This window comes from Anser anser, assembly GCF_964211835.1.
Source record: "Anser anser genome assembly, chromosome: 4".
NCBI lineage: Eukaryota > Metazoa > Chordata > Aves > Anseriformes > Anatidae > Anser > Anser anser.
Window position 1 is genome coordinate 21931560 of NC_139724.1, and position 25278 is coordinate 21956837.

The 25278-nt window shown below is 39.2% G+C and overlaps 2 protein-coding genes across 2 annotated transcripts in view; both read right to left on the reverse strand.

Annotated features, from left to right (window-relative positions):
• Positions 1-25278, reverse strand: part of LOC310899261 (teneurin-3) — a 242570-nt gene that overhangs the window by 216453 nt on the left and 839 nt on the right. The window lies entirely within an intron of this gene.
• LOC310899262 (teneurin-3-like) overlaps positions 11878-25278 on the reverse strand; it is a 1088357-nt gene continuing 1074956 nt past the window's right edge. Inside the window, exon 18 of the mRNA XM_083835486.1 lies at positions 11878-11944. Coding sequence (XP_083691612.1) covers positions 11922-11944 — 23 coding nt within the window. The 3' untranslated portion in view covers positions 11878-11921. The remainder of the gene's footprint in view (positions 11945-25278) is intronic.

Genomic DNA, 25278 nt, shown 5'->3' on the forward strand with positions numbered 1-25278 from the left:
ATATCAGGGATAGATAAAAAGTCAAATTAAGTATAAGACACAGAAGCAACCCACCTACTTACCTTGCAGCAGCAGCAGCTGTGCCAGACACCCACACACAGGGTTTCCCCTCCTTGTACTCTCAGGTACTGCTTTAGGGAGAAGCCCTACCGAAAGCCTAAGTCCCTGCTGCCCTTTCAAGGCTCACAGCCTGCAAGTCTATGATATCTCTCCCTGGGGCTGGTGGATATAATGCTATCATGTATGCACTCCAGGTGTATTTGTATGAAGAGACTATGCGATTTTGCTGTGAAGGATCCTTGGTCATCAAAGTGCATTGCTGAGCCTTACCTACCGGGGACTGGGATAATCCCACCAAGTCATTACAAATTACAGATTCTCTCCTCCCAGAGCTGCTTCTGCTCAGCTGACACTCTCAAGATATCAGAAAAGCCAGACTGCCCTCAGATAATCATACCCAAACAGGACATCATCTTCCTGATGACTGCAACAGCAAGCAACTGCAGCCCAGCGTCTGTCTGTCCGTCTGTCCGTCCTGACCTGCTGTGGTTACAGAGCCCTCCCTTCCCCAAGCACTCCCCAACACAAGCCAGGCTGCAGGACCGTCCCGTCACGGAGTTGTCCTCTGTGTACCTTCCACCCACTGCATCTCCTCTGCAGCATGGCCACAGGGGGCCCGGCAGGGACTCCCCTTGGAGCAGCCAGCTCCTGAGGTCATCCCAACTCACACTTGGCCACCAGACAAGGGCATTTTACTTCTAGTTGCTCAATGAGCCAACTTGAATCTCCATCTATTTTCAAACAGTTACAATAAATATGGATCCCAGATCTGGAACCAATTTGTACTCTAGTCTGTTTGATTAAAGTCAGTAAAATTTAGCTACGAAAGGATTTGTTCTAGCATTGGGATATCCTCTAGAGGGTAAAATACAAGACTACTGCTAAAATATAAGACATAATTGGTGTCTGGGAACCCCACCTTTGGCAGTCTCCAGGCCTCCATAAATTTAATTTTAGGACTGTCCCTGCAACCCCAGTGGATGAACACACGGCCCATTTACAAAGGTTGTTGTGCCGCCCTCAGAGCAGCCAGGAACATGACCTATAAATTTAATTCTCTTTATTCATTTTGAGTATTGCATCTGATTTTATTTTTTTTTTAAATTGAGAAACTACAAGCTTCTATAAATTGCAGAAATCTGCCAAGTACGAAGGAAGAGCAAGCGAATACAAATCTACATCTATTTGCAGTTTCTTGTCCCAAATCAGCCAACCAACAGGGAGATTAAAGAGAAAACAGGAACAACTGGCAATTTGCTCATAATTTAAAATCAAAATATATAATACATATATATGATTGAGTCATCTGCTCCCGTTTTTCATACATCCTTCATTTAATATTACAAGCTCTTCAGGACAGGGACTGCGCCTCTGTATTGTTGAAAAGTGCTTAGTACAAAAAGGCTCTAATGATGTGCGGAGATGTGTGACTACTAAAATATTAATATTTTATACTTAATTTTAATATTTAATATTAACAATATCAAGAGCAGCAACAAATATCTCTGTGGGGCTGTCACAGGTGTAATCCTGGCAGGGAAGGGAAAGCTCACAAAGATGAAAGACTGGATTTTCAGACTCTCAAGCCTTCCAGTCCTATCAAGCTGCACAGAGAGGGCCCTCTTTGTGTCCTACCTGTGTACGCGGCAGCTGCCACTGACTGGATTTCCCACCACGAGATGCAGGCTTGACAAGGTCTGCACTGGCATCAGCTAACTCAAAAAGAGGAAAGTCATGTCTACACACAACTGAGATGCGCTGTATGTTCTTGAGCAAGGGTTCTCACACATTTTCATGCATGCCAGGTCTTTTTTGTCTTCACGGTAACCCTCCCTAGTCTTCAAAATCATCAATAACATTTTCATATGAAATCAATGCAAAGAAGTTGAATGTCCTAATGTCATCTACCTGAAACAAAAGAAGGCCAGCACATGTCCAGCTGCTCCCAATTCAGAGTTTAGGACTTTGTGAAGCACATCCAGCACCTGTACCTGAGGCACAGGTTTCGTGTCCAGCTGAACCTCACTTACAGGCTACAGCTGTAAGTCGGAGATAGAAAGGACTTACTGGATTAGGTTATCCCACTGCTCTCCTTGCTTCTTCATTTTTATTTCTCAGTGCTGTGTGCAACCTACTTCTTAAATAAGTTTCTAAGACTTAGGTAACATCCTCCAGGGAAACAATACACTGATTTTATTCCCAAATATGTGTATTTTTTTTTAACATACATTGTAATTTTTTCCCTTATTTCTATTATGGCTAGTCACATCACTTTAAATATATATATTTTTTCAATTTTTACTAATCACATCTCACTGTATTTGCCAGTTACTCCACCACCAACACCCCCTCCTCCATCTATTTACCTATTGTAATGATTCCCTGTAACAAAACAAACATCCTCATGTTTACACCGAAATACAAGGTGTCCAAACCAGGACCATCTAAACAATTATAATGCTTACTTCATGAAGCTATCCTTAATCCCAAACACACAAAGGAATAACCATATTCACCTGGAAGACAAAATGCACTAGAATTGTAAACCATATTTAGAAGGCGTTTTAGGGAGTTAATGGTGTAATTTTATACCAGAGGACCACTATTACTGCATGAAGAAGGGTGCACTGGCTTTCACCTTACTAAATGCAGGATATAATTTCCTTGTAATCAAACACACCCCACCAAAAAAAGAACTAATTCTTCACACTTAACAGCTACCTTTATGAAAAGGATTTCTCAATAATCTCCAAGGGTTCCCAAAATGCCACTTCATACATGTAATTAGAAAAACAGTACAAAATACCTTAAGGCCAGGCACTGAAAAATACACAAAATAACTAAAATTTCTCATGGTGAAAAAGATCAGTCGGCATGTAAGACACATCTAAATTTATGAATTTCTTTCCCGTAACCTACGTTTATTGCACGTCATATATAGAAACATACGAATGTGTGAGCTTTTACAAATTTAGGTTGACCAAAACCTTAGTCTTCCATAGAAAGTGTAAGCTCCTCAGGATATAAAAGCATACTCATAGAAGGTTTGGTATTTGGAATACGTAAGTAAACAACAGGACAAGAGCCCAAGCTGCACAGAAGATGGAAGGAGGTTTACTGAGCAAATGAAAAGAAAGGTAAAGGCTGATTTCCAAGCACTATTATCCTTATCTTCTTCTTTGGTTATGGTCAACTGAAATAGTTAATTTTAACTGTATCCTGCATTTTCCCACCTGAAAAACATCACTCACTGATTTGCTTGTGACTTACTAATTGATAATGAGACAAAATGTTTTCCATGCGCTGATATTCTTTAATCAATACACTGGCATTTCCATCTCATGGAAGTAATGGTAAATTTAGAGAGCTGTACATTCAACTCTGCTTTTGCTGTTAAACAGAAACCCTCGTAAAAGTGAAAATAATAACGTAAAGAAGTTATAAGTAGACATGGAAAACAAGCATATTTCTTTCAGGCACAGATTTCTGTGTTTATTTATAAAGAATGTAACTATGCCAAAAATAATATTTTTAACATCGCAAATGAGGAATATTACTTCCATTTCAAAAGAAATGCCTCCCCCAATACTTTCTTCAAACATTCAAATCCCAGCTTAATAAAAATAAATGGCATCCCTCATTTCTTCAAAATTGCATATTTGATATCCAAAGGTTTGCTGTTCTAACAAGATATAAGCACTTTGAAATCCCACAATTATGTATTCATGTGCCAGAAGTCAGACATCTTTTTTTTTTCCACAGACGTCGGTGAATATAATAAATATATTTATAACTCTAAAATTTCAAGACCTTGCTTTTGAAGCATGAAAAAAGCATAATGGCAGATACTGAAGTCCACTGGAAACATCACAAAACCAGGCTAAATCTTATTCCCTTGGTATGTTATCTCCCGAGTCTTTTAAAACTGCATGTAGCAGCAATGAGATCCTAACTTATTTTTCACTTATGTTTGCAATCTTATTTACACGTGGAAGCTACAGGTGATTTCTCACAAAAAGATAAAAGAACAGCCTCAACAGCAAGTAACCGATGTCTCAGTCCAAACCACAGATGCAAAGCTCAACCCAAGAAATTCAACATGTAGCAGAGGACAACTCTGCACACCCTCTTTCCAACAAGCAGTGAACCGGACACAACTTAGGCTGCACACAGCAGTCGCTCACACAAGACTCGGATTAAATAGCCAACTAATTTAATGACTGTAGGAACATCTTAAAGTGACTTTTCATTTCCAAAAAGGACTCAGTAAAAAGAAAATGAAGAGCTATTTATCATTAGTAATGGAAACTGTATTGAATTTTCCAGAATACCAGGGCCAACTTACTTTTCTTTTGTACGTTACAAAGTTTTACAAAGGATTTCCCTGAGGCACTTTTTGTTTTTCTCCATTTGACTGCTAGATGCTAGGTGGCAGATGCAGGCACGTACTTGACCTCACAGAGCAACATTTAGAAGCAAATGACATTAACTTTCAGTTCATCAGGAAAAGATATATTTGGGATTTCTTTCTTACAGCATTTAGTGTCATGATGCCTCAGAAAATAGAAACATTTAAAAATAATGCAATAGCATGAAGTCTCCTTTTAAAAAAAAAAAGTCTTCATTTGTTTTGTATGCCACTTAAGGAAAACAGGAAACAAATTTAAACTAAATGGTTGCTTTCAAATTTTCCTTAAAAGACTTTAACACGCATATGTAGAGGGTCTGGCATACAATTTACATTATACATTCTCAACGGGATGTATATATTTAGCAATATGATATGAGATGATCACCATCAGCAGTTTGAATTTGACATTTAAGAAGACATTAATAGCAACACTAGAAACACGACAAACCTTGGGCAACAATAACAGAAAAATAAAACTGCTGTTCTAATTAGGTTTCCCAAAATAAGCCCATCTTTCAGTCACATCCTTCTGTCACTGCACCTATAAACCCCCTATGAAGCAGGACAGATTTTTCTTGACAACTAAACATGCCACAGTTAAATGCTGCACCACTAGAGTTCCCCAAATTACTCACTTTACTTTGTCTGGGTACTAATGCATCATTTTACTTCTGCACACAGTGACAAGAATGCCTTCGCTGAACAAAGCAAGACGACATCAGCTGGCACGCGTTTTTTTCCCTCTGTTATTTTATGTCACGACAGAGCAGCTTAGAGATGTAACTCGTGTTTATAAAATACCCAATTCAACCAGATGAACATTATCATGATTAAAATACAAGATAATTTCAGACCACGTGGAATAATGAAGGTTACTCATCAAAATAAACTCTCACTTCTGCACTGCTGAGCATCCGTGCGATGCGACAGCTGCACCCATAGCTGCCATTTGAGGCCACGGCAGCAGTTACTGGAGGGCAGTATTTGGCACACCACAGCTACAAAAAGCCCATCGAGGTACCTGCGCTATACATGGCCCAAGAAAAAATGTCCTACTTAGAACAGGCTGAATGCAGGGAACATTCAAAGCCTTTTGAGGCCATTCAGATATCAGGAGGCTGTGGACACTGACTGTGGGACCCTGACCTCTTGCAGGAAAACAAAGAGATTTGCTGAAGGAGGAAGGTCTAGAAGAGATATTTGTCTGGAGAAGTTCCACCTTCTGCACTTCACTGTGCTGTAAAATACGCTCTGTGCCTCTGGCCACTTTGAGCTTCTGCAGTCTAATCCAGTTAAAAAAAAAAAAAAGAAGTCTGGACTGCTATAACATCCAGCGGGCCCTTTGACAAGTGCTGTTGTTAGGACATTGTGCATCCCTCTCAAAATTGAGAGCAGCATCTGTTTTTGTGAAGCTACTGGGAACCAGCAGTGAAACTATTTGCAGCACGGTAAGATACCATCAGTGAGAATTTGGAAGATTCCCCTTCAGATTACATTAGCTTTGGTTACAAAAAAAAAAAAAAAAAAAAAAAGAAAAAAAAGCCCAGTAAGATCCCCACATAGACATTTAAAAGGGCGTCGGCACTTAGGAAATGCTTCCACCAGAGGATTTCAAAGCGTTTTTGAAATACGCGCTGACAGAAACTCACCATGTGCCAGTAAAAGGGTCTGGTAAGTATCAGTGGTCTGGCAACCTATACACCGTGAAGTGGCTACCAGCTTCTCCGTGCTTGGATTATCCTGGAATGAAGCCTCAGAAACAAAAACACGTGTTTCATTTAATGTAGTTTCTTAATTTAGTCCCAGCAAAGATTAAGCACAAGACAACAGCTACTCTGAACCTGCAATTTATCTGGATTATCTACTGTCCTTACAAATACCTCCTGCTTTAATAAAAATTTAGCACAGAGTTGCCTTGTCTGTCTAACATTGAATTCAGAGCAAGAGCTAATATTGGCTGACCGCAGCTCCGTGATCTAATGACAAACAACGTGGATTATTCACCGCAAACCAACAGACAAGTATAAACAAGCTCAACAAAAAATAGAAATGTTACAAAGGAATGAGAAAAACATCATTTTTTTCTTATCTCTTAATGTTTCCTCCCCTCAGCTGAACTGAATAACGTTAAAGATTCAATTTCAGAAAGTGTTTTATATTAAAATTGAGAAATGAAGAGTACTACAGAAAACACAAAATTTTATCTGCTGATAACAATCCTTGCTTTATCAATAAACAGGTACTTCTCAATACATTAAAGCATCTACCCTGCAGAACAGCTGAGCATATTCTTAGCTTTACACTTTACCTGGATCTCAGCACGAGTGATGAATGAAATAGGCATATTGCATCAAAGATCCTCGCTATCTTGGTGCTTTGCAAAACAGGAGTCTCAATCAGGCACATTTAAATGCTGTGCTAAATATTAATATGCTTTCTAAGAAAGAAATAGTTTGCAGCCATCTCACACTTTCTCTCTTTTAGTAAAATTAATTAAATAGTTGAAGCAAAATAATACGTGAAGAAACTGCTTTGTAGGACATTGTCTATTTTGAAACAAGATGGAGACGTTTATAGACACTTGTTAAAAATTCAGGCAAGCTTCAAAACAAACACCGGTAAAGACTGTGTGATGCCCGAAGATGTTGTACTGCACAGAGCTACTGGTGTACAGCTGCAGACAGCACGAACGCCTTCCTGTAACATTTCTCACAGGAGTTCTTTTAGCACACGGATTCCCCATCTGGCGAGGCCACACAGCCTCGTCCCCCATCTAACAGCCCTAACATCTGGGAGGGAAAACCAAGGAACAAAACTGACCTCTCCGGACAAGTTTTAAATCAATTAGCAAGAGCCTGCAGAAAAACCACTAAGACACGGTATCTCTAAAAGGTCATTCTGTAAATCAGATAACCCTTATTTTAAACAGCCACTGGGAGGTCTGAGCTGGTCTTCCCACTATTTATCTTCCCTTCTAAATATCCATTCGGGTGGCAAACAGCAAAGCTGCACGCCATGAAACAGGTGCAGCATTAGATGCCATCTCTCCCCACGATTTTGTCCTCTCTTCCTCTCCCTTGCAAACTCACACAAAATGAGGTGCTAAGAAAGAGCAGGGATGACTCAAAACAACCTAATTTTTTATTAGAAATAAATACATGAATAAAACAATGAGTTCTTTGTTGGTTCTCTGTCCATTTTTGCCCATCATTGTCTATTTTTACCCAAGAGATTTTAAAATCACCACAGTGACCAAGTTGAGGGGCTGATGGCAAAAAATCTGTAAGTTATTTGACATGAAAGTTGTTGGTTTTTTTTCCTCCCCAGAATAAAGGTTTAGGCCTTTCAAAAATATTTCCTCATCTCTCACCAAAATAGGAAATTACGTATTACTACAAATGGGCAATTATCAGTAACAAATAATAAAAGTACACGCTAGTACCTGAAGCCAAGCAATACAATTATTCTTTTCCAGCAACAATAAACAAATAGCCGTGCAGTTATAACAGAAAGCAGCCTCCTTATAACCTGTGGGTAACCAACTGTGGATGCTATACAGCACATACTTGGCACCTACACATCCTGACGTAACTGCAGACTGACATTTTTCCTCAGGGGTATATGCTGCAGAGGAACTGGGCAAACATTCAGCTCCCTGAAAATCACGCAGCTTAGCTAATCTCGCTCAGCTCTAAAGACAACCTATTACAGGAGTCACGTTATTTAAAAGTGCTTGCCTGACCTATGTGCAGCTGTTTGGGGTGTTTTTAAGGAGTAAACGCTCTCCAGAAGGCAGGAAGGGACAAACCTGAGCCATAGGGCTTTGGGGAAAGGAGCGACTGCAGCCCAGATCACGCTGCAGCATGATTTTCAGGTAGGACCATGCTCCTGCACTGCCAGGGCACAGGAGCAGCAAGCCATGGTGCGCAGACTCACGGGGAGACCGGGACAGACTCCTTTGATTTTTCTGCGGAGAAAGCCCCTACAGCTGCTCAGGTTTACGAGTCTATTGTAGTGATTTTTTCTTCACAGCAATTGCACAAATGTGCACAGTAAGCATACTGAGGCTCAAATAAGAGCAAGACAAGTTCAGTCTCATATCCCACTGGGTAGCCCGAAAAGTAAATAAATAGCAAATACGCTGCAAGTCAGCACTGAACCCTTCACTTTCACTGATACTGCAGCATCAGTGTACATGTTTAACTAATGTGACCGTGCCCTACAGACATTCCAACTGCAAGGAAAAATCCTTAAAGAACAAGAGATTAGGGTGGGGCACAACAATCAAACACCACACTGCAGTAACTCGAACCACTGTCACTATGACTGCCTTTAGCCAAATTGGAAAAAAAAGAAAGAGATGCAAAATAGGATGCATTTTTTTTTTCAAAGATCACAGGTGCTGGACACGAGCACTGCAAACAAAGGCTGAAGTTATGCCAGGTGTTCCTGCCCCCCACTTTGCACAGGGAGCTGATCCGACATGCTAACACAACAGAACACTATTCCTCCCCACCCCACACCAATTTTCTTCTGGGTCACCTTTTTGGTAGCACTGAACTCTCAGCTCAAAAGCGGTTTGAGCCTTAGATGGTGATTCTACTCCAAGATTTAGGGTAGTAGATAGGGGGAAAAACTTTCCTTTCTCATCCGTTCCTGTCTCTGAGCACTGACCTCTTTGAAATTCTCATCTACTTGTCTCATAAAGGGGACCTCCTACATCTTAGAAATCATTTGAACCCTTGTAAAAATCTTGTCCCACTTGCAGACGTGAAGCCCCTGGAAATCTGGGTCGAGGAAGAACTTGCTTTAATACCAGACTCTATGATTTGCATTTCTTACTATGCCAATATAAAAGAAGCATTTGCCAAAATTTTATTGACCTACTACCACTCCACTGATATCATAAGCAGTGACCATACTTTATGTCTAATATTATCAATTACCAAGACAGACTAATAGGGCAATACTTTATAAATCTGAAGCCTCATGTAGCCTGCAGGTCTGCAGAGCAGCTACAAGCAGCAGCGTGAGCTGCTCCAAACCTGTGGCTGACAAGCTTGATAAGCAGTTACAAAGAAATGGCAAGCTAGAAACCAGAAGAAATTCACCTCAAAACAGTATCCTCAAAGATACTGGAAGTATGTTTTTTTTTTTTTCTTCAGGTCTATGCAGCTCTGCAGTTATTTGGGAAACAAGTAGCATTTAGCCGGATATCTTAATTTTCTAGCATGCCACCCACCTTAGTGTGCAAACTAAAACAGTATTTTATTTTATGCCAGTCATTCTATGCTCCTATTCAGGTTTTGAAGCAAAAAGGGAAATAATAATAAAGTAGTTCTAGGATTGGGATATTGAAATTGTAACTGCTCGGATATATGCCAATCACAATTCACTCTTAATAAATACTTTCCTTTTAGTATTCCTATTGTCTACTTCACAGCGACTGCACAATATTTGGTTATTTTGTTGTTGTTTGGGGAAGGCAATGCTAGCCAATTACAGTATTAATATGCAGTGCTCATAATTAGCCTCAACCACCACTGTATCTCTTTAGAAGTGCTCACAGGTAAGCTGAAAGGATTTTGAAGGCAAAAAATATTACTAATTGAAACATTTCAAGGCTCATATCTTCCCTTTAAAATGTAAATTTAATCTTAGAATAAGTTACTTAATAATTATCTGAAATTTGAAAGAGGATTTGACTCTTCCTCCTGTACCAACTTGAAAGCGCAAAGCATAAATGCAGAGTTTCCAGGGCAAAGTCCTAAGGTCCTGGCTCCTCAAGATAGCAAGTAAGCCACCTTTCATTTCCTAAATCAGTATGTTCCAGCCTTGCTGCCCACACCAATACTTACTGTGGATTAGGAACGGCAAGTACTGAGCAGAAGAGCAGTAATGGTTAAAGGAGATGCACTGCACACTGAATCAGCTGCTGCAGATTAAATAGTGAAGAACTTCTTTAAATTTAATCCCACAACCAGTCCTGTTCTTGCTGAAGTCACCATGTACAGCTCTTCACAGGACAGACTAAGCATGGCTTGTCTCTGTCTGGTGGCGCTTACTTCACCCAAACCAGGATATGTATGGAAATCTGCAGTCCCATAAGTTGGTACATTCTCTAGCTGGGCAATGAACTAAAAGACGGTTTGTATTATTAATTTTTTGTTTCCTGAAATGGAACATGTACCATAACCACTAGTTTTTATTTAGAATGAACCAAAGGAAACAAAAAGGTGATTATCAGCTGGGGCAGAAGGCTGGGATGGAGAGGAAGGTTGGTGGAGGGGAGAAAGGAGATGTTGCTTCTCCTCTCCCTGACATTCCAAAGGTGCCCCAAGCCCTTCTCCTGCCTTCCCCCTGCACTCCCTTAAACCAGCATAAATCACTTCAAAAATCTGCCCAGTTGTCAAGCCACTAGTCTGAATTAGAGTGAATGGTCCAGCCTTGGTCACAGATGGGCCTGGGCCACAAGCACTGCTGGCCCCAAGAAGATGGTAAAAGAGATACCAAAAAGGAGCATCAACACAGGATATGGAATAAAACAAACCCATCTGCTGCCCAGCTGAGCAACTGAAAGAAAAAACCAAACCCAGGGGGAAAAAAATGAGGTGAAAATCAGGGCAGATATGAAGGAGGAGGGATAGAAAAAATAGGAAGCTTTCAGAGCAAGAGACGTGGAAGGAAGCAGGTAGCCTGCAGACCACTTCAAGCGGGCTGCTGCCCTGAGAGACGTGGGCCGCACGGCCTTACCGCCATCTTCTTTGTCTCCTGAGGCACTGCCCTTCTGCTCCACGCAGCTACCAAAACGCGGTCAGGGAGTGACGCATCGCTCATAAAAGACACAACCAGCTGCCTCACAATGGAAAATCGCCCAGCCTGATACATAGTACCACGCTGGTGAGGAAAGAATAACTGGAGATGCACCCCAAGCCCCGGAGGTGGGGGCAGAGGGGAAGCCATTTGGTCTTCCTGCTGAATGTGATCTGGCAGTTATTTTGCTTGCTATGAAGAGAAAGCAGCAGTTATTTTATTGATTTTTTTTTTAATACAGATGGTGTTTTTGTATTAAATTAATGAATACATAGCACACTGAGATATAAAATGTAAACTGCATGCACTGAAAAGGTTTTAACTTGAGGATGTATTGCTATTTTCTTCTTGTTTTAAAAATATTTTAGCATATTTCTGAAATGAATACTAGCCAGCTCACTGTGCTACAAATAATTATACAAAATCTAAAACAGTACCTTGTTCTAGCTATTCGGATGTCCTTTTTTTAAAAAAAAAAACACCATGATTTACAGAAATCAAACACAGTCACATCCTGCCAGAAAACATTTTCATAACAGAGACAAGTCATACCTACAACAAATGCATCTGAAACAAGAGCTTGTCATCAATGCCTTTCTCTCAGCTCTTCTAGCCACACTAAGTAGTAGCACAGCACTCATGGATCACCTTCAGATAAGCCTGTAAATCCAGATGTTTCACACTCATTACACAAATCTCAACTTCCATCCTCCTCCTCCTTCTCCTTGTCCAAGTGCTACAACACCCACCCCCCCCTCACTCCAGGCAGCCAACCCAGCGTGAAACCATGATGTAACTTATGTTTTTTTTTGCATTGAAAAGCTTTAGGGACAAAACTTGGTTTGAACTGCCAGCATAGCTGAGATAAGGCTTTCAGGACTGGATATTACTGTGATAGTGTGTGTAGGGGAAAAAATAACATGCAAGAAAAGCTCAGGAAAATAGCCTGAAATCGTTGACAACGTATTTACTATTTAGAGATTACTAGCTATAAAAACTGCAAGAAACAGATAAACACACGCGATGGTAGACTAGTTTTCCTAATAAAAACAGGGAAAAAAGTAACGACACCTCTAAATAAATAGATTTATGCTAGTAAACATTCTAAGATGGGTACACTTATATCAACAGCAGAAGTGGAACTCTGTTAAAACCACAGAAGTAAAATTTTTAACACTGAAATAACAGATGCTCCTACCAATGCGAACAGGTGTCAGGGCTTGCTGACAAACCTCTGCCAACAAACATTTTGGGAAAAGTAAGCCCTTCATGTGAATTCCCGAAAGAGCTATGGCCTACCAGAAGAGAGAGCAAACAGCTTATTGTTCTTTTTCATTATATCCTTAATATGTTTTATGTGATAACTCCAAACTTATAACCTCTCATAAGAAGCAATCCACTACATCATTCTGAAGATCCATCTGCAGTAGCCAGATGGGATCTTACACAGTTAAAAAGAAAAAAAAAAAAAGGCAGTTTTAAAATTTTCTTGGTATTTTTAAACATTAAGTTTAGAATCAAAATGCTATTACTCCATATACTAACATCATTATACAATACTGACATAAATGTAAACAGGCTACTAAATCACAGATTCCTTGACAAACTTTAAGACTGTTCTGTGCTGTATTTGAGAACCCACTGCAGCTCCTCTCACGGCCCTAAAGCATGAAGAAAAATATTGTCTACTGAAAGTATTTCAGCTGACTAGTCTGACTTTTGACTAGTCATTATTTTCTACCTCTCCATGCAGGAATTTTGACATTACATGTAATGTATTTTAGAAAACATTTTTCTGGTCCTTGGCAACCTACACATTTAAATTACTAATGAACATGATTTTATACTTATACACCGTTTTCCACTCCTATTATCAAAGATTTCTTACTTTATTAACTACAGATGTAAGATCTTAACAAGTCAGATGCAAGTTTTAAGATCAGTTACAGCAAAGTACTAAAATCACCACTCAGATTATGCCTAAATTTTACTAGGAAATATAGGAGCAAAGTGCTTTACCAGGATCAGGAATATCCTATTTGGATATGGTATTTGGATTTCTACATTTCTTGTCGTTAAATGATTGGATATTATTTTAGGGATAGCAGTGACTACAGTTTTTACTACACCTGTTGTCATAATTTCAGCCTATGTGTGATTTGAAATACAGCCACACTATTAACCTTTAGCAATCCAATAAAATTAGCTTGTAGTCAGCCGCCTAATTGCATTGGTTGTATTTTACTATTCACGTGTGACAATGAAAATAACAAACTGAAACATCCTTTTCCTTTACGTGAATGAAGAAATTTACAATATTCCCATTTCCCCACTCCTGCAAAAGAGCTTTCAAAATCTTTCTTTCAAGAGTGTTTCAGGACAGAAGAAAAAACAAACATTTGAGTGCTTGTGATCAATTATGAAGTATGAAAGACAGAAGATGCTTCAGAAAACAGTAAGAACTCTTTCAGCAAATGGCTTTTTCCCCTTTTGCAAAGCTTTCATGGCACATGCAATTAACAGCACCATAATCCATAAAACAAACAAACAAACATTTTGTTACTAACCAGAGAAGGAGCAAGCAAAAGCAAGGTATTACATGCATTAAATACAAACAAGATGTCTGTTTCACAGAACTCTACTTCAGTAGACAGCAAATTTTACAGATGTTTGTAATAAGGATATTTAAAAAATGCAAAAAACTGATTGCTAGTTTTGTATATACCACCTCATTACAAACTAAGTTACTCTTGCAGGTATGTGAAGACCTGCTAGTGCTGTAGCTGTGACATAGCATGGAATTTGTCTACAGAGCAACACGTCTCATTACTATAACCTTCTGCAACACGAAAACATACAGGTGCTTATTTCTGATTTTATAGCATGTTACACATTAAGTTATTACAGCAGCTCCTGGCATTCCTGTACTAGAGCCGTAGAGCTGTCATTTCCACTATGCACTCTGTTTCTCAAGCATTCATAATTTTGCAGTTATAATTCACATCTGGCTGGGATTTGGTATTCTAGTCATCTTGCATACAAATTTCATCTTTAAAGGTGGAAAAAACAGCTTCAGATTTCTTCCAGCTTGTTAACTTTAAGAGACTAAGCTATTTTAATAATTGGTACTAATATTTCAATTTGTAATAATTTTTAAACAATTAATGCCTTGGCCTAGCAGTCTGGATTCGTGGTTTCCAAACTAAACTGTACCAGAGTTAAACTGGCCTTCTTTGGTAGCTCTGTACTGGAACGTGCAACTGGTAGCACTGGGATGTGTCTTTGCAGAGACATCCAAGTGCAACAGGGATGGATGCTCTCAACTAACTAGCTCACACTCTCTTAGAGGAATCACAGAAAATTCTAGGTTGGACATGGTGACCTTGAAGGTCTTCTCCAACCACAATACTTGGGGACACTGATCCCAATTTTGCAGCAGGATACAGAAACTCCACAGGTTCAGACTTCATATCCTATCAGTGACCTCCAACAGGTTTCTTAACTAAGTTCACGTTGCATGGAGAACTTTAGCTGCCACAATGCACAAGTATTATGATAAAGTCTAATTAAGCACTCCTCAAACAACACTTACATACATATAATATGTTCTAACAATGCTAAGTGTGCTCTGAGTGATGTAAGGACTCTGATCTTATGAGACTAAATCTAAGTTCCTTGCAGGTTTTCTGTTAATAGACAAAACAGCCCACAGCCACAGAGGTTTTAGGTATGGGTATCTGAGGCTACAGGAAACAAACAGTAGTATCTTTTATTGTCTTCTCTTTGGCATGGCTCAGGAAATTACAATAAAATATCAGAAAAACAAATATATGCAGCTAACATATCATGCATATTCACTCATTTGATATTGGTTTGCTTAAACCACAGATGTGTAATTACACTGATTCCATAAACTGTGTATGCACTATCAATATTAAATACTAAAATCTTCTACGTATTTTAGTACAGATGAAACTTTGGTTCCCCTTTGCTGGGATTATTGCTTTTCCTTGCACTGGCACATCAACTTACACTATACATAAGGTACGGAGGCAAATTCATCATGTGGAAGAACGTATCTTCTTAAAATTTGCTTTTCAAACCACAGCATGGATACTTCAGAGAAAAGCATGTGTTATTATTGCTATTTTGCTATAGGTACATTTTCATAACTGCTCAGACCAATAAGCCAACTCTCCTTCCACCAAGTCAGCAAGGGTTTTACCACAGGAGATTCTTACAAAAGCAACAAAGTCCCTGTGTCACCTCAAAGCATGACATATCCTAAAGGCTGGCCACAGTGAATTGCCCATTACCTGTTTGGCTATGCCAAGTCAATAAATATTTTCCCTTTCTCCGTTTTAATGCTGCTGAGGTAGGGAAGAGTTAACCAGAGTTATCAGTGACAAAGACAGAAGTTCTGTCTGCAGAATTAGATCAGAGGTCTGAGGCAGCATTTGAATGAAAGAGGGAGCCGTAAATGACTGATTAATAGCTCGGCTGGCAAATTCCACTATTTTACAAAACTTTAGCTTCTATGCGCATCATTTTCTTTTAAGAACAGAGTAATGGTAGGTGTTTAGAAGGAGATGTAGCTTCGTTCAAACCAAAAAGCTTGCTAGGTCATTTGTCTGCCACAGAGAGATATTGAATCAATTTATTTAGTGTGAGTTATAATTGACATAGGAGTAGTGTGCATTTCTTTAGGCTCTTCAGATGGGTAGCCAAAAGGGAGTATTTACACATTTTTTTTTCAACCAACTTAAAATCCAATTGCAGCAATTTACACTCAGGAATATCACGGTACAAAGGTTTATTACTTTCAGGATGGTATGTGTGCAGAAGAACTTGATTCTATCAACTAAGACATATATCACGCAGATCCACACCCAGCAGAAAATACATCAAAACTTTTGATGCTGATTAATCATCTCACGAAAGGAAACGTGATCACTAATATGAGCCACAATATTTTCAAGTATTTCAAAAAATGAGGAAATGTCCATGAAAATGAGGCAGAGATGAACTTTTTTTTTTTTTTTTTTAAAGCTGATTTCACTGGTATAGGAGCAACAAATCTTGCAGGAATGGCATGTGAAAGGCAGTTACACATGCAGCCAGTCAAGCAAGATGCATGCTGAAGGGGAACTAGCAGTTCATATTCTTTTTTTTTTTTTTCTTTTTTAATAGATCTCATGATCCTAAATTAAGAGCTATGTGACAAAGAAACCTGGACGCAAAAGCATAATACGGATGTCCCTAAAGCTGCAAGTGAATCTGTGGCATGAAATGTTAGCAAAGTTGAGATAAGTGATATCTTTTAAGTAAAGTGGGACATCTGCTCCAGGTCAGGACCACACTGAAAAGGGTTCTCTCCCTGACAGCCCAAGAAAAGACCTCCAACATGACAGAAAGAACAAAGAAATCCAGATCTAACTGAGATGGTATGTGGAAAAAAAAAAAAAAAAAGACTCTTCTACAGGATGAATTCATATTTAAGTTCGCACTGTTATGCTGAAAAGTGTTAATGGCTTTTGACAAACTCAAATTTGTTTAAAGCAGATGGGTGCATCCCTGCAACAGCCTTTGCTTTGCTCTTTCCTTCTTACCCCTACCATGATGAGCCTGAAGCGCAGAACAGGATCAGTTCAGCCTGAGTGCAAGCACTTGCATACAAGCATCAATAACCTTTAAGTGATAGGTTTTCTTGCCTTAATCTCTGTGTCTGACAACCAGCGCTCTGCCCAGTAACCCCACCCAAGGCACGGAAGGGTGTATTGGGAACAGCCGCTGGTCCATGTGACACGAACTTTAGTGGAAGGGGATGTGCACTGCCGTGATGCTCGCACCGTGTGCCAGCAGAGCCAGAAAATGGACCTTGGCTTGCTCTCCTTCTTAGTACAGACATAGACTATGCCTCTGTCTCTTCTTCCACAACCTGATTTTACTCCCTACAGTGAGACCTGGCTGGTCTCTTCTCTCTTCCTTGCCCTCTTCCACCATACAGGAGGCTTTGGGAGAACTGAGGAAGGAGGGAGCACCTCTGGGGTGCTACCAGCAGCACAGCACCCTACACCTACACGCAGCTCCCAACAGGAATACAGAGCTGAACTTTTCACATAATAACACTTTGCCAGCCTTCTGGGTTTATTGACATCCAGGGCCTTTTACCTACTGAATTCTATGACACTTCTTAACAGTTTCTGGCACGGATTAGCTATAATGTTAAAAAGTCACTGTGTTACAGCCCTAAACACAGGTTGAACATCAGCCAGCTGAGTGCAGGGGACTCCTTCCCTGGTTAAAATGCAAACCTGCATACATGCATGCATACCTTGTTTCAGACTAACACATCTCAGTCTAAAAATTATGTTAATAAAGGTTATAATTTCTGTATGGACTATACCCAATAAACCCGATTCCAGGGAACTATGGCAATTCTGTCTGCTAAGAGAGGGCCCACAGTCTGTTCTCATACTTCTTAGTAAACACCTTTACGTAGTTCATCACATGCAAGTTTAACAGTGACCGTGTTTAGCACAAGAACATGCATGGGAACTCCACCCACATATAACATTGCACGTAATAAGAAAAAAATCAAAGAGGATATTCTAGCCCCACTCTGCTGTGCTGCAGAGAGAAACCCGACACTCCAAAAGACCCACTTCTTACCTGGTTTTTATGGGGTACACATGCACCACAGGAAACAAAGGCAGATATTCCTGCTTTTGTTCAGAAGGCAGACAACATACAAGCAAGATAAAGCAGCTCAGCTCTACCCGGTTTCACTGAGATCACTGCGAGCAAAACCAATTACCTCAAAGGCAAAAACATAAGTTTGTCTGATGTAGGTTTTTATTTTTATTCTTTTTTCACCTCATGTAATTGATTCTGCTGCTATGGGTCTGATCAGCAGTAAATTAGGATTAAGTAGAAAGAGCTAGGATGAGGGGGTAATGTAAAAGCTGGAGGGCAGAAATGAGAAAAGAGAATTGATAAATAATATACAGGTCTCTTCTGTGAAAAGCTGGCAGAGCTGCTGAGGAATAAGTGGAAATACTACCCAAATGGCACTGATAGAAAAAATCAGCTGGGGAGAAGGTTTTTACACCCAGAGAGGAACCAACTGTCTGAGAAGTCAGTTTGAGATTCCTTGACCTCAGGGGAAAAAGCAAATGGTAAATACAGGGGATCTCACACAAAATAAGAAGTCGTAGGGCTTGCAGAATAAGACTATTTGAGATGCTCTGAAGATGCTTATTTCATGTCATGAACCTTACTGTGTGATTTGGAGAAAGGACAGCTGTTAAGAAGAAACTCTCCTGGCAATGAAATATGTGCCAGGCTCCATAAACCAACATGGTCACGAGGGGAACAAATGAAGAGGAAGATGGGGGAGGAACAGAAAATTTCTTTGAGGTACTTCTGGGCTTTGAAAAAGACTCTAATATTGACAGTGATTTTTGGCACGCTTGTCAAGGAACATTCCGAGCCTCTTCATCACAATATCCGTCAGCTCCCTGCTTGTCTCTTAGTTGATAGGAGAGATCTTGAGATTCGGTATCATTACAAGACAATGGACAGGCCTATCTGTGTGACAAACTTCTTGGAGTTACCTGATAAATAAGGAAGTTTGACAGGAGAAGGCAGAACTACATTTTCAACCTCTGGCTCTATGCGTGTACCTTCAAAAGACTGGTGTTCCACATGGGTACACAGAAACACACATGGAGACTCTTCCCACTGTGGCAGAACACGGGGTAAGTAGCAGGAGAGTGCTAAGGAAGAAACAAGAGTAACTAACGAGCAAGAAAATAAAACTCCTTATACTACAAGGGGAAGGTACAATTCCACCATACAGGCAACCAGATCAACAGAGCATGTCCGTGAGGAGCAAGGTGTGCGTGAAAGCAGAGACCCTCCCTCCATCTGGATGCTCTGCTTTCAAAATTGCTCTTCTGAGAACAAGCAGCCACCACCTGAACATAGCGTTAAGAGAAATACCCCAGCAACTGAGGAAGAGCATCAGGTACTTCTAGCTCAGTCCAGCTCCCAGTTTCATCAGCAAACTTTTGCAAAAAACAACCTCGGGGAGCCAAATGGTTGGCTCCCTGAGGTTGAAACTAAACAGTGAGTACGCAGTGTGACTACAGTTCAGGGCTAAAGACCACACCAACACGTTGCTTGCAGCTGGCAACTTTAAAATCTTATCGACTGAATATGAAGTAAAAGCTACTAGAAAAGTAACGGCATACCCAGGCATAATGCTGGTTTAAAACAAATTGTGATGAGACACAACTCTGAGTTTTACCAACTCCAGAGACAGAGGTGATGACAGGACAAATCTTGAGCTCTTCTTGGAGATGACCTACATGTTGAAGAATAAAAGATCATCATTCACAAAGTGGAAAGTAAGTACACTTATCTTCAAAACAGCAACATCTGATCAAAACTTAGGAACCAAAGGCGTAAGAGCCACGCTCAGCCATAAAACAATTAATATTTACTCTCTCAAAAAATGAGACTTCCATCAATTGTGCTGACTTATTTTCCATAACCTCCAGGATGTTACCATTACAAAAAGTGCCTTGACATGCAGATGATCTTTTTAGTCCTTAGTTTTTTGTTTTATTTTTGCATCTAGATACACCACCTCAGTCCACACAGTCTTTAAAAATCTTGCAGATGGTTCTTCCATCAGTGCATAGCAGCCATGTGACCAAGCTATATATACACTTAAAAAAAAAAAATTCTTTTAATCTTTTTTTATAAATCATTCCCTCTAGCCTCCAGTCATTCTTAATGCTCTGCTATGAGCTTCAGCCAATTAACCTATATCTTAAGGTGTTCAAATTTAGATCCAGTTTTCATGTTATGGCCTTCCCTTTTATTTTGTACATTTGTTTTAAAATTCCCTTAATAATTATGGCAATGCCTGTAAAGAGAGCACTGTAAGAATTACCACCTACTACCGAGGCATCTTCAAAGCCATAAATTTAGGCTTATATTGTTTGTTGCAAACCAGCGTAGTTTTAAACCAAACAAATAAAGAAATTCTTGAATGAGAAAACATAGCTAAAAAGAAGGGAGGGGAAGATGGGCACTTTAGAGTACTTTGATTAAATACGTAAATTAATGGACAAAAGCTGAAATTTCACTTTTGTGAGCTTTTAAGGCATCAGTATTGACTACCATCACCAAGCATAACAGACATTGGAATTTAAACACTAGTTACACATTTTCTAAACTATTTGTTTCCAGCTTAGCCACAGGCCTCCCATAATTTGTCTTTATAAAAACATAAATACACGAACACTAAAACAAACAGCATCCCTGCTGCTAAGGCTGAAAGTTGGCTCGTCTGTCCTCATACTAACTTAGAATAAGGTTAAAGAGCAGCAGAATAAAGCCTTTCGTGAATAGAAAACAATGATATCATTAAGAGATTCTTAAAGGCAGATATATAATAATCAACATTAAGGTCACTTTGACATTTAGAGATATTTCTGTACCACCCAAGCTGAAGGATACGTTGGATACATTCGAGGTACAAAAGTTTGCCACTATTAAAAAAGTACATTTCCATTTTCAGACTCTAACTCATTAGCTGTAATTAAGAAAAATCAGATTTCAAAGCAACACGAGGAGATTATGGTAGTGCTACTTGAAGTACTCTCTGGAAGGGATAAAGGCAGCAGAGAGGTGGCTGTCATAAAATAGCCAAATGGCTTTTTCCACCTCCATCAAGGTCACTTTACTGATGATGTGCTCAATAAGATGATAATGCATTTAACCACTTTCCTTGCATCTGACTTCGACCTTATTGCAAATCCAAATGGCCTTGTTTAACTACCCTGGCCTTTCAACATTTCCCTGAACAAAGATAATTAAGGAGATATACTGCCCCCTACTATCACAGGAATTGAAAGACAAATAAACTTTTAAGAGCGCAGCCAGGTGTCTATTGCATTAATGTATAATGTTTGAGCAGGGGGTAAAATGAAATAATGGTTAAATAATTATAAAAGGTTGATGAAGTTAACTTTGTTACATAAAGCAATTCTGTTTTATTTAAAAGAAAGCACATAAAAGGTTTTCCAGACTACTTTTTACAACTCCCTGGACAACAGTCTTTTCTTTAACGCAGTTTCTGGCTAAGAGGAAAAACGTTCTGCAAAAATTAACAACTCAAAAATTTCTGCAGGTTGGGAAATGACTGTAATTCATACACTGGTACAATTACATCTGGGTTTATGAAAAAGTAGGTCTACACGATTAAACAAAGACCTGCTCTAATAAAAGTATTTCTATTCTTTTTTTTTTTTTCCCCTTTGTGTGTGGTCAGCAACTATACTAAAGATGCAAATTGAAATAGTTTAAAAATCAGTTACGACAGTTTGGAAGCTGATGGTAATGTTTTGTCATGGTTTATACAATGATGAAGAATGACCAAATGCTCCTGATCTATAACAGCAGTTACTTTCTTCTTCAATTTGTATTCATATGTATTTTGGCATCCCACAGCATTCTCCGGAGCACTAAGTCTTCACACCAAGAAAAGAAAAACAAAAACAACCCACGTCAATAGCACTTGGACTCGCAACAACTGAAACTGGATAAAAAGAATGAAAAACCAAGCAAAACAGTTGGATGTGCTTTTTTGTAGTCACATGCAAGAGCTCTTATTTTGGATTAATCTCTCCTTTTTTTTTCTTCTCCTAAATCTCTTTCTCTTTTAAGCATTTTTGAAATTCTGCTATAGAGGTCTGAATCCTCTGTGAGAGCCAGAAAGAGGCAGAACAGCAAATTGTATCAGAAAGATAAAACCACGTAACTCACTACTGACATGATACTAGAGATGTGAGCTTACTGCTACTGCAAAAATTGCTCTTTTGCCACAGAAAATAAAGCAGGCAAACTTGTTAATCACATTTAAGCAGACTTTTACCACAACCCAGATCTTGGGAAACACCAAGAATATCTACCCTTGACTGTTTTTTCAGGCCACATTACATTGAGTTGTACAGGTAGTTTGCTTTAAATTTCAGAGTTTAGGTGTTTGGTTAAATCTTTTACCAAAAGATTTCTCAAACCAGCCTCAAATTTCAAATTCTGAATATACTAGAATATAAACTGCCTGTAAATTTTCCTTCTAATACCAAATACAAAAATCAGTGTTTTGAACACGACCGATTACCACATCAAATAACTGAAGTTTGTAATTATTCTTATGTTATTGGCAGGCAAAATCTCTTCCATGGCATATAACAAACCAAAAGCAAACCTGAAGTACCTCTCCAAATTGTAACCAAAACCCCAAACCACTGTTTGTTTCCTATATATACATCCCACTAGGATGCTATACTGTTTCTAGATATCCTAATTCCACCAGTTTCTTAGATTTAAAGGGCTTGTTTTGTAAAGTCTCTAACTTTACAGCAGTTTAGACAAAACAGTTACTTCCATTTCCATAAACAGCTGCCAGCCAACCCCAAAAGAAGACTACACAGCTTGCTCTTACCCACAGCGAATTTTGAAGTTTTCCTATATAATTGCACTTCCAATTCTTTCAATATTAGGCAAAGAAGGTGAGTGATTATTTTCCATTCATTATGTTTCGGCCACCTACCTAGTCTATACAGAGTTTAACAGATGTGAAGCTTTCTAAAGGAACAGAAGTGCCATTTTTTTTCCATTCGTCCCTAACTTTTAAAAAGCTTACATTACTTCAGTTGGAAAACTAAAGAAGCATTTTATGTGTTATTTCATCATGATTTCTTACTTCATATAAAAATCTTCAAGTGTTTACACCTAACAGACATATAAACCTCCCAATCATTAGTGAGGTCAGCAGCTCACAGTATTGAGTCTCTACAATAATCACTGAACATACAGAATCCTCCTTGCTATTCTTTAATGCATATAACTACCTCTTCAGGCAGTCTCTAAAACCGATACAGAGTGAAGCCTCTAAGATAGGAAAACCAACTTATCTCATTTGTGAAACAATAAAGTGCAATATTGTTTTCTCACATTACTGCTAAAATGACTACGTTGTATAAACTGCACCTATTGTGACCCCTTAATTTTTCCTTGTTTAGGTCAGAAAGTGAACTAAGATGCAAAACAAGTTCCAGAAACCGAAGTTGTAAAGTCTGATCTCATAATTGCTTATCAGATCATTTCAGTAATTTGGTAAGTCCTGATAAACCTTCACACATGCACATCAGACATGCAAGAATACAGCTCAAGAGAAGTCTTTAGCTCGGGTCAGCTTATACCATGCACTGATGGGTGCTCCGCAACATTCTCGTTGCGGATGTTTAAAATGAACACATACCTAACATTTCACCTTTTTATAGCACTAATCATCAAAGCCATTTTCAAATAGCTACCGCTTTAGCTGGTTTTCTTCAAAAGAAAAAAAATAATCCATACTGCATGGAATGTACTACATCATGTGTCTTCAGTTCTACTCGGAAAGGTTAGAAAGTACAAATGACAAGTAAGCCAAAAAGTCTAAACAAACATTGTATGTTTTTGTGAAGGTTATGTTGTTGATATTGCCTGCTAAATTGTAACATACCCTTTTGATAACTCCTTGGAAGAAAACACTGCATTGTGACATATATTAGGCCATTCTCCTTCTATGTGCAGAGCGATTAATAAAAAATTTTGTAACATCTCAGAGGTAGTTAGCAAGTTAGCTGTTTGACAGTTGTGAACCCCACTGCGATGGACGGAAAATGGAAAGCCACATTTTCTGTTCTGGTTTGAACACCTTCCCTTTCCCATGTCTTACTCAAACACTTCCATCTCAACTCAGCAGAGTGTGTATTGAAAGATTCTTCTTTCTAAGAGAAACAGGGAAAAGTGACCTAAGGAGGCTACGTGCACGCCACCAAGAAGTTCAAGGAAACAAACCTGGTTTATGGAGAACAATTATGCAAATGTACACATTCTTATCTTAATGACAGCCTGTATTTAACATCAGGAAATCACCTCCTTGCATCTATTAAGCAATTAAAACACTAATGGATAGGTGACTCTTGCCATCCTCAGTAACTTTTCCACACATTCTCAGTGAATTTATTCTGCGGACTGGGAGCTTTGGAGGGAAGGTGATTCCCTTCCTCTCCCTTCATTGTTCTCTACCTTCAAAGCTGGTCACAGCTCGAAAGCAGCTCAGGCTTTGTGTGAGGGTCTGGTAGTTCATATCCTAAGCCCCTCCTGTTGTTGAAGTATCTGAAGGCAGGGTTTCTCCAGCTTTTCACAGCAACAGCCAGAAAACAGGAGCAAAGTTAACAAAGAAGAGCTACCACTGCAAAGTGTCAGGTTTGTTTACTGAAGTAAATCATTATTCCTCCAAACCTTCAAAGTTCAAATCTTTTTGTTTAATAAACTGTTAAAACAATGGTAAATGGGATAAGTAAGGCGAACATAAGCTAAGACAGTTTAAAAAAAAAACACGCAAAACCACCACCACCAAAACAACAAACCACACACTCCACAGGCAGATGGGCAGTTCACATTCAGGTTCATGTGATTTAACAGAGAAAAACTAAGATGTAGCGGGCACAAAAGCTGCAACGGTACATTCATGCACTGGAGTACAAAGATTACGACTTCAAATAAACGGAGCTGCTGACGTACCTTTCTCAGTTTTTTTTTTTTTCCCCAAATCCTTCCTTAAAGTCTACTCTAGCAATTAACAAACAGGTCTCCGGATGGCTCGCTCAAACATTTAAAGCTGGGGAACAAAAGGTTTATTTTAAAAAAGCAAACCTTGGCTAGTACAACTCCAGACGTGAATCTGCTTTCAATTACTGAAAGTATTTCCACTTCAGTGGAAAAGGATCAAATCTTCAGCTACACCATCTTTAGGCAACGAATTTGATTACGTTAAGCTTTAAGGCTGCGGACTGATTTGGTGACACAGCCGTGTGCTCGATGCGTAGCGTTTGCTAGGTGTGTGGAGAAGGAGCTCGCGCCGG